Raw genomic sequence first — 10,104 nt, forward strand, 5'->3', positions numbered from 1 at the left:
AATTATTAACAACCACACCTAAAACAAAAACAAAAGAAACTAAGCAAACAACTAGAACAGGAACAGAACCACAGAAATGGAGATCACGTGGAGGGTTAGCAACAGGGGAGTGGGAGGAGGAGAGGGGGAAAAGGTACAGAGAATAAGTAGCATAGATTGTAGGTTGAAAATAGATAGGGGGAGGGTAAGAATAGTATGGGAAATATAGAAGCTAAATAACTTATGACACATGGACATGACTAAAGGAGGGGATGTGGGTGGGAGAGGGTGTACAGGGTGGAGGGGAGTGAAGGGGGAAAATGGGACAACTGTAATAGCATAATCAATAAAATATATTAAAAAAAGAAAAAAGAAAAACAAATGAAGATAAATTAATTAGATTGTTATTTCAATGGATTTTCAATGTATTTGAAATGAAACTTAACCTCTTTACTGTGGTCTAAAAGTTCCCCTCTAACCTGGTTTCCTACAATTTTCTCCTTCAGTAACTATATACCCACCCCCTTGGTCTTTCATATATTCTTATATCACATCAAGCTTGTTAATGACTCAGAGTATTTCATGTGTCCAATTAATCTTTTTTTATTCTTATATATTTTATTGATTATGCTATTACAGTTGTCCCATTCACCCCCTTTATTCTTCTCCACCCTGTGCACCCCTTCCCACCTTCATTTCCACCCTTTAGTTCATGTCCACAGGTCATACATATAAGTTCTTTGGTTTCTCCATTTCCTATATTATTCTTAACCACCCCCTGTCTATTTTCTACCTACCATTTATACTTCTTATTCTCTGTACCCTCTTCCCTTCTCTCCCCACCCACTTCCCCACTGATAACCCTCCATGTGATCTCCATTTCTGTGATTCTGTTCCTGTTCTAGTTGTTTGCTTAGTTTGTCTTTGTTTTTGTTTTAGGTTCAGTTGTTAATAACTGTGAGTTTGTTGTCATTTTACTGTTCATATTTTTTACCTTCTTTTTCTTAGATAAGTCCCTTTAACATTTCATACAATAAGGGCTTGGTGATGATGAACTCCTTTAACTTGGTCTTATCTGGGAAGCACTTTATCTGCTCTTTCATTCTAAATTATAGCTTTGCTGGGCAGAATAATCTTGGATGTAGGTGCTTGCCTTTCTTGACTGTGAATACTTCTTTCCAGCCCCTTCTTGCCTGCATGATTTCTTTTGAGAAATCAGCTGACAGTCTGATGGGAACTCCTCTGTGGGTAACTGTCTCCTTTTCTCTTGCTGCTTTTAAGATTCTCTCCTTATCTTTAATCTTGGGTAACTTAATTATGATGTGCCTTGCTGTGTGCTTCCTTGGATCCAACTTCTTTGGGACTCTCTGAGCTCCCTGGACTTCCTGAAAGTGTATTTCCTTTGCCAGATGGGGGAAGTTGTCCTTTATTATTTTTTCAAATAAGTTTTCAATTTCTTGCTCTTCTTCTTCTCCTTCTGGCACCCCTATGATTCAGATGCTGGAATGTTTAAAGATGTCCTGGAGGTTCCTAAGCCTCTCCTCATTTTATTGAATTCTTATTTCTTCATTCTGTTCTGGTTGAATGTTTCTTTCTTCCCTCTGCTCCACTCCATTGATCTGGATCCCGGTTTCCTTCTCATCACTGTTGGTTCCCTGTACATTTTCCTTTATTTCACTTTGGGTAGTCTTCACTTTTTCTTCTATTTTGTGACCAAGCTCAACCAATTCTGTGAGAACCCTGATTACCATTGTTTTGAACTGTGCATCTGATAGGTTGGCTATCTCTTTGTTGCTTAGTTGTATCTTTTCTGGAGCTTTGATCTGTTCTTTCATTTGGGCCATTTTTTTTTTTTGTCTCAGCATACTTGTTACTTTTAAGAGGCAGAGTCTTACATATTCACCAGGGCAGGGCAACCCATCTTGCTGCATTGTGGCACTGTATGTGGGGAGGTGTCTGAGAGGGAACAGTGTCACTTTCTCAGCTCTCTGCCAGCTTTCAGTCACTTCCCCCACTACCCACAAGCAAATTGGTCCCTTCTGGTGCTGATTCCCAAGTAGGTTGGTTTGTGTACATTCTAGGGCTCTGTGGGTCTCTCCAGCAGACTCTCCTGTGAGGCTGGGAGTGTTTCCCACTGCCCTCTCATCCCCCACAGGTTTTTACAGTCAGAGGTTCTGAGGCTTTATTTCCCCAGCACTGGAACCCTCTGGACTGCGTGGTCTGTCTTGCTCCCCAGTTGTTTCTCCTGGTTTATTTGCATCCAAATGTGGGACTGCCCAGTCCACAAGCCACCACCTTGTCTGCTCCTCCAGCCACTGCCTTACTGAGAGTCCTCTCCTCCTGGCTGCCAGTCTCTGTCCCTCCTACTGGTCTGGATGAACGTTTCTTCTTTAACTCCTTGGTTGTCGGACTTCCATATGGTTTGATTTTCTGTCAGTTCTGGTTGTTTTTTGTTTTTAAATTTGTTATTGTCCTTCTTTTGTTTGTGTGAGGAGGCACAGTGTGTCTACCTATGTCTCCACCTTGCCTGAAAGTCTCCTGACTGCTTCTTTTTTTTAATAGTTTCTCTCTCATTGTTGAGGTTTACTCTGAGTTCACTCATTCTTCCCTTAAGTTCATTGAGCCTTCTTATAACCAGTGTTTTGAACTTTGTATCTGGTAGATTGATTCTCTCCATTTCATTTAGATCTTTTCCTGGAGTGGTTTGTTTTTTTTTTTTGTTCTTTTATTTGGGACATATTTCTTTGTCACCACCTTTTGGGTGCCTCTCTATGTTTGTTTCTATGCATTAGGTAAAGATGCTAAGTCTCATGGTTCTAACAGAGAGCCCTCATGTGGGAGGTGTCCTGTGAGGCCCAACAGTGCAGTCTCACTCTTCACCTGAGCCAGGTGCTCCAGGGGTTTCCCCTGTGTGGGTTGTGTGTGCCCTCCTATTGTAGTTGAGCCTTGATTGCTGTTGGTGCATGAGTGGGTGAGCCTGACCTCGGTCTGACTGGCTGTGAGGACTGGCTGTGGCTATACCAGACAAGTGGCTGTGTAGGGCTGATCCTATTGAGCGGAAGTTGCTTAAGCTGGGCTCTGGTGACAGCTGGGCCTGCCTTTCATGTCTATTGTATGTGGAGGTAGTTGGGTGGTGCTGTGGTGTGGTCTGAATCTGGCCACCTGGCATGTTGGTTTTGAAGGTTCTTGGGAGGTCTCTGGTGCTAGCCATTTTTGCCCAGCTTGGGACAACCTAGTGAGATCATCAAATGATCTGTCATTGATTGCCACTTGTGCTGGGATTGGAGGCACTTGGAAAGAGCTGTTCTGTGAACCAAGGCCAGCTGCCACTAGTGCCAGCCTTGGGACCCTTTGGTGAACACTACAAAGTGAGCTGAGGCCAGTTGCCTCTTGTGCCAGGCTTGTGGATGCTTAGTTGAAGCTATATTTCAAGCCAACACTGGCTGCCACTTGCACCAGGCTTGGGGCTGCCTGGTGGAAGTTACAATGCAAATTAAAACTAAATGCCACTTGTGCTGGGTTTAGGGCCACTTTGCAAGAGGTACAGGTCATAGTGAGGCCAGCTGCTGCTTTTATGGGTTTTGTGGACTTTTGAGAAATTTTAGGAAGGTTCACAGCACTAGCTAAGGCTGGGCCTTTGTGTGCAAAAGCTACTGGATGTGGCTAGGGCTGGGCATGTGAGGTGGGTGGGATGGGGATCTCAGGGAATCACCAGGGTAAGTGATCAGTATTAGCCAAGTTAAAAGAAACTCAGATTTGGTGCCTTCCTGGGCCAGACTGGCTGGGTGGTGGGAAGGGTTCAACCAAGGAACAACAGCACCTGCCAGCAATTCTGTCCCTGGAGAGAGCTGCCCTGACCTCTCCCCATCCAGCTCTTGCATCATGAAGCTAGTCAATTCAGTTATTCCCCATATATCCCTGATGTTCTTTGGGCTGCCAACCTTGCACTGGATCCCAGAGTGAGTGAGTCTGTGAGCCAGCAAGTCCACTCACGGTCCTCAGGAGAAATGTATGGGACTTCAGCAACTCTTCAACTCACTTGGATGCAATTCCCACTGTTTTTTTTTTAAACTGTTTATATTTTATTTTATTTTATTTTCTGTTGTTGTTCAATTACAGTTGTCCCCATTTTCCCCCATTAGTCTCCCCTGCCCTACCCACCCCCACCTTCCACTTTCAGTCCTCCCCTCACCCCACCATTGTATTTGCCCTTGGGTCCTTTATACATGTTCCTTGACTTGACCCATCCCCTTCTTTCCCCTTTTATCCCCCTCCTCCTCCCCTCTGGTCACTGTGAGTTTCTTCTTTATTTCCATGTCTCTGGTTCTGTTTTGCTCACTGATTTGTTTTGTTGGTTTTCATAGCCAGATGTTATGGGGACTCCTTGGCACTGATGTCCCTGGCTGGGGAGCCCAGTGTGAGGCTGGAATCCCTTACTCCTCAGGGGGACCTCTGCAATCAAGATAACCCTCCTGATTCTTTAAAAAAAAATCCTTACCTGAGGATATGTTTAATAGAGAGAGGAAGGAAGAGAGAGAGAAACATCAATTGGTTGGCTCCCTTATGTGCTCTGGCTAGGGATTGAAACTGCAACCTAAGTATGTGCTTAGGGGTCAAACCCACAACATATTGTTGTATGGGATGACATTTCAACCAACTGAGCCACCTGGCCAGGGCAAACTAATTTTTAAAAAATTACTCTAACAGCCCTGGCTGGTGTAGCTTAGTGGATTGAGCGCCAGCCTGCAAACCAAAGGGTTGCCAGCTTGATTCCCACTGTAGGGCACATGCTTGTGTTGTCCAGTAGGGGGCACACGAGGGGCAACTACACCTTGATGTTTCCCTCCCTCTCTTCCTTGATTCCTCTCTCTTAAAATAAATAAAATCTTAAAAAATAAAAATGACTCTAACAAACTAGGAATAAAACAATCACAGAGGAAGGAAGAAAACCCATATCAATATAAAGATGGAATACACATATTTCAATAATAAGCTATTCAGAACTAAAAGAAAGTATAAGCACATCTAGTAGAAAGAAGGACAATGTTACACTTAGGATAGGGGAGAGTAATGTGGGAATCATGGAGACAATGGTAATTGAACAACAATAAAAACAATTTTTTAAAGAAGGAACAACGTTGATTTTAATGTCCATAAAAAGCAGAAATTGCTATTAGAGAGGAAAAGAAAAGAAAGATGAAAAATACTGTGCTATCTGATAAAAAAAAATTCTTATAATGTTCCATTGAAAAGCCAGACATCCCTACAAACACCAGTCACAACAGGCGTCAGGGCCTCTCTGAGCACAGAAATTAAAACAAATGACAACTCTTCCCTGGATGCCCTAATCACAGTCTCTATTACAGTTGCTGCAGAAAGTAACACCATTACAGTGTCCGCTAAAGGCTCTGGGACAACTGCAACATCTATGTACTCCATAGTCACCACAATGCCTTTTGAGACCATCACAGCATCTGTGCCTACTACGTTGCTCAATACAGCCCCTGAGAGTGCCAAATCCTCCATCATAACACCTGTGCCCACCATGGTCTTCTCTACAGCCTCTGAAACCACCACTGTTTCTGGGACCACTGCAGAGTCTATATCTATAATGGGCTTCACCACGGCCTCTGACGGCACCGTGATCTCCACCACAGAATCTGTGCCAACCACAGCCTCCACTACGGTCTCTGAGACCACTATGCCCTCTACAACACCTATAACAAAAACAACCTCCACTATGGACTCTGAGTCCTCTACCACAGCATCTCTGACCATGACAGTTTCTACTCTGGTCTCTGAGTCCACCATAGCTTCTGATATCACCACATCCACCATTATATTTGTGCCCATTACAAATTCTACCTTAGACACTAAGAACACTACATTTTCTGAGACCACCATATCTTCTATCCACAAGACTACTAGAGCCTCTGAAACTATCAAACACTCTGAGAACACCCTGGCCTCTGACACAGTCTCTGAGACAATGATAGTTTCCAACAAAGCCGCTGGCACACAAGGACAGTCTGTGTCTTCCACAACTACTGCAATGCCTCCTGAGACTACTGCAGTATCTGTGACCACCACACCTACCACCATAACATCTTTGCCCATCACAGCCCACACCATGGGCTCTGAATCCACCACAGTGTCTTCATCTGAGATCATCTTTCTCCCTACCACAATTTCTGTACCCAACATTTCCTCCATGATAACATCTCTGCCCCCTACCGGCCCCACCACAGACTCTAAGGCTTCCACAGGCTCTGAAATGATCACAACCATCATCACAACCTCTGAGGTTCCCATTTCCTACACCATAGCCTCTGTGCCCACCAGTACCTCTACCATAACCTCTGAAACCACCAGGACCTCCACGGCAATGTCTGTGCCTACCACAGTCTTCACCACAGCCTCTGAAAGCACCACAGGCTCTAAGGCCACCATAGTTTCCACCACAACCTCTGGACCCACCATGGCCTCCTCTTCAGCCTCTTCAGCTACCATGATCTTTACCACATCACCTGAGACTATGACGTCCACTGCCAAAACGTCTGTATCCACCACAGCCACCACCACAGGCTCTGACACAGCTGTAGTTTCTACCAAAGCTTCTGTGACAACTGCCATCTCTGAAAACCCTACAATCTCCCCAATGCCCTCTGAGACCTTTACATCCTCCACCACAGCATCTCTGCCCATGATAGTCTCTACTCCAACCTCTAAGTTCACTGTGGCTCCCACCCTGTTCTCTGAGACCCCCACAGCTACCACAATGCCTATGGAGACTACCACAACATCTGCACCCACAAATGCCTCCAACTCAGTGTTTGAGACTGCTGGGGGCTCCCAGACAATGTCAGTTCCCATCCTGGCCTCAACCACAGTCTCTGAGAGCATCATAACCTCCACAGTAGCATCTGTGCCCACAACAGTGTCAACTTTGACCTCTGAGTCCACTGTGGGATCCACCACAGTCCCTGACACCACCGCATCTTCTGCAATAACATCTATGTCCACCTCAGCCTCAAGCTCTGGCTCTAAGAACACATCATCTGAGACCACCAAGGCCTACACCACCAAAGCTGAGACCACAACTGCTACCAATGCCACTATAGTCTCCAGTAAAAGCTCTGTGACAACTGAAAATTCTGTGCCATTCACAGCCACCACAGTGCCCACTGAGCTGAACACAGCATCCACATCCAACAAAACCTTCACGATAGCCACTGATAGCACCTCATCCTCCATGATAACAGCTTTGCCCCCCACAGTTTTTAAAACCACCACAGGCTCTGAGACAGCCATAGCTTCCACCACAGCCTCTGAGACCACTGTGGCCTTCTCCACTGCCTCTAAGAGCACTACCTCCTCTATCAAAATGTCTTTGTCCACCACACACTCTGACAACACCACAGCCTCCACTCCAAGACCTGAGAGCAGCATGGCCTATAGTCCACCTTCAGAGATCACTTCAGAGTCTGTTGGCAGCATGGTCTCCACCAGAGCCTCTAAGTCTACCATGCCATCCTCAACTCCATCTGTGAGCACCACATCTTCCAGCATGGGCTTGAATACCATCACGTCCATTGCAGCCTCTTCACCAGCCTCTCAGGTCACAACAGATTTTTCCACTTTTTCTGTGCCTACTGCAAATAGCACCATAGGTTCTAAGACCCTGACTGTCTTAACCACAGCCTCTAAGAGCACCACAGACTCTGTCTCAGAATCTGTGCCAGCCATATTCTCGTCCACAGTGTTTGGGGACACCAAAGCTTCCACTTCACCTTCTGGGTCCTCCACAGCCTTCACTTTGGCCTCATCGCACTCATTGGCTTCTACCTCTGCTTCTGGGGAAACAACAGTCTCCAGTGTCTCCAGATTTTTCAGAGACTCTTCCACCACCATGGTGTCCACCAAGGTCACTGAATTTTCCACTCAGTTCATGACCAACACAGTTGTACCAGGTACTAATTATTACACCTTCTCTAAGCACCTTATCACCTGTTTCTATCATTTCTGGGCTAGACTCTAGTCAAGTCACTGCATCTATTAGATATAATTTTATTCCCTTGTTCTTCATTCTTCCTTATTTCTACTCTGGCCTCCCCTCCTTTTGTTTTGTGTCCATCATTTCTATCTCAATCAGAAACACTTCTTTGCAAATATACCCTCCTTACAAGTTAATTACATCCCATCACTTTGCCAACAGGAAACTTACCTCAATTCTATTGACAACTATCCCAGTTTTCCATATACTCTCACTTCTGTGCCAAGGACAACCCACCACCTGTGACACCACCACCTCATCTTCAATATATCGACCCCTGGTTCCATCCATAGGTCAAGTGTCTCCTGTTACTGTTTATCCAAGAATAGTGTTATTGGAGAACAGCCAGTATGTTCATTTACATCTATAGCTGCTTTCCAGCTATGTTGCATAGTTGTGACAGAGTCTGTGTGACCCAGATAACTTAAAAAATTTACCATCTGACACTTTACAAAAAACGTTTGCCAATCTTTGTCCCAGTCTTAGACCAGAATGATTTTTCTCCTGCCCTGGCACTTGCTCTGAACAAAACCACATCTGCACTTGCCATCAGCACTCATGTTGAATAAGATTATACATACTTCATTCTGAGCCCCCCACTGCTATTTCAGTGAGTGACACTGCTGTGCATCTGTGTAACCACTTCTGATGCAAACACGGCTGTTGCTGTGGAACTACCACCTCCACTGCCTCTGCTATAGTAGGCCCTCAGCCACTGGTGGCTGTTCTGAATCCACCCTCACCTGTCCCTGGAGCGGGCCTCCTCCACGTGGGTCAGGTTCCTCCACACCTGTTTGGACCACGCTCACCTGGACCTCTATAACCACCATGATGGTGTTAGGTCATGTCACCTCTGCTCCCAGCCATGGCCACTGACTCACCCATGAGTATCTCTCATTCTTTCATCTTCTTCCAGGACCCTCCTTACACCCAGTGACTACATCACACAAGTACCACTTTTATCTCTTTGGACAGCACTTCTGAACTTGAATAGGTCTGCTCTGCATGAGTCACAGTCACATTTCCTCAATCCTTTGCCCCCACTGTCATCAGTGTCACCAGCAGACATATTCTACCTCCTCTTCTCTGAGACACTCGCCTCTATTCTGGGGACCATGACCTCCAGTAAATTACTTTCTACCATCTGTCCTCCCACTACAATGCGTCTCCTGCAGCCACCAACACCACCACCACAGGTGTGCCAGATTCAACTCCTCTGTTCTAAGTATACCTCCCTCCCCTTTAATTGTCTCCACTACAAATGCAGCACATTGTGTGACCCATTTCCTAGGCACCAGCACCACTGGAACAAGACCTGCTAGACCCATCTCTGCCACCACTGGCATGGAGACCATGCCCTCTGCTGCCAGCAGTGCCGACCCTGGGATTGCTCTGAAGACCTCTGGCCTGGGCTTGTCCACTATTGGAGCATCATCTACCACCTCTGTCCCTGGGACCAGGGCCACCAGTACAGGGTCTACCTCTGAGCTGACCAGCACTCCTGGAACCAGCACCAGCTCCCATAAACCTGGCTCAGTCACCATGGGCACAAATACAGTCCATGAGAGCCACGCATCAACAAACGTCACTAAACCAAGTGGGCGTTTGCAGCCTTGGGCCATCATCCTCATCTCTCTGGCTGCCACCATGGTCAGTGTTGGATTGTTAGTGGGACTGAGTTTTTGCCTGGTAGGTATCAAGGATGAGTTAATAAGGGAGACTTCCAAAAAGGTAGAAGATGAATGCAAGTAGACCTCAAATAAGTAGTGCAATTAATATATCCAGAGAGAGAGGAGAGTGGATTTGTGAGCTTTGAAGAAAGGAATTGCTTATCATGTTACAAAGACTGGAGAGAATGACTGAGTCAGGGAAGGTAAGAGGTATAAGGTGGGAGAAGAAAAGGAAAAAAGTGATGTTAGGGCCAAAAGAAAAGAAAATTGTGTGACTGGAGAAAAATTAGAAAAAAGTTATTTAAAGAAAATTATGTTTCTTAATAAATCAAAATCTGGGCATTCAAATATTTTAGCACTGAGTAGAATCTCCAAGGATTGAGGGTCTTCAGGCCCTGACTC

General features: G+C 45.5%; 1 protein-coding gene across 1 annotated transcript; it reads left to right on the top strand.

The window, feature by feature from the left end:
- The first annotated feature begins 5,428 nt into the window (after window positions 1-5,428).
- MUC22 (mucin 22) lies at window positions 5,429-9,803 on the top strand. Its single transcript, XM_036022580.1, has 3 exons — window positions 5,429-7,949; window positions 8,949-8,982; window positions 9,229-9,803. The coding sequence occupies exons 1-3, from the start codon at window positions 5,429-5,431 to the stop codon at window positions 9,782-9,784; spliced, it is 3,111 nt and encodes a 1,036-aa protein (XP_035878473.1). The 3' UTR covers window positions 9,785-9,803.
- The last annotated feature ends 301 nt before the right edge of the window (window positions 9,804-10,104 follow it).

This window comes from Phyllostomus discolor, chromosome 4, assembly GCF_004126475.2.
Source record: "Phyllostomus discolor isolate MPI-MPIP mPhyDis1 chromosome 4, mPhyDis1.pri.v3, whole genome shotgun sequence".
NCBI lineage: Eukaryota > Metazoa > Chordata > Mammalia > Chiroptera > Phyllostomidae > Phyllostomus > Phyllostomus discolor.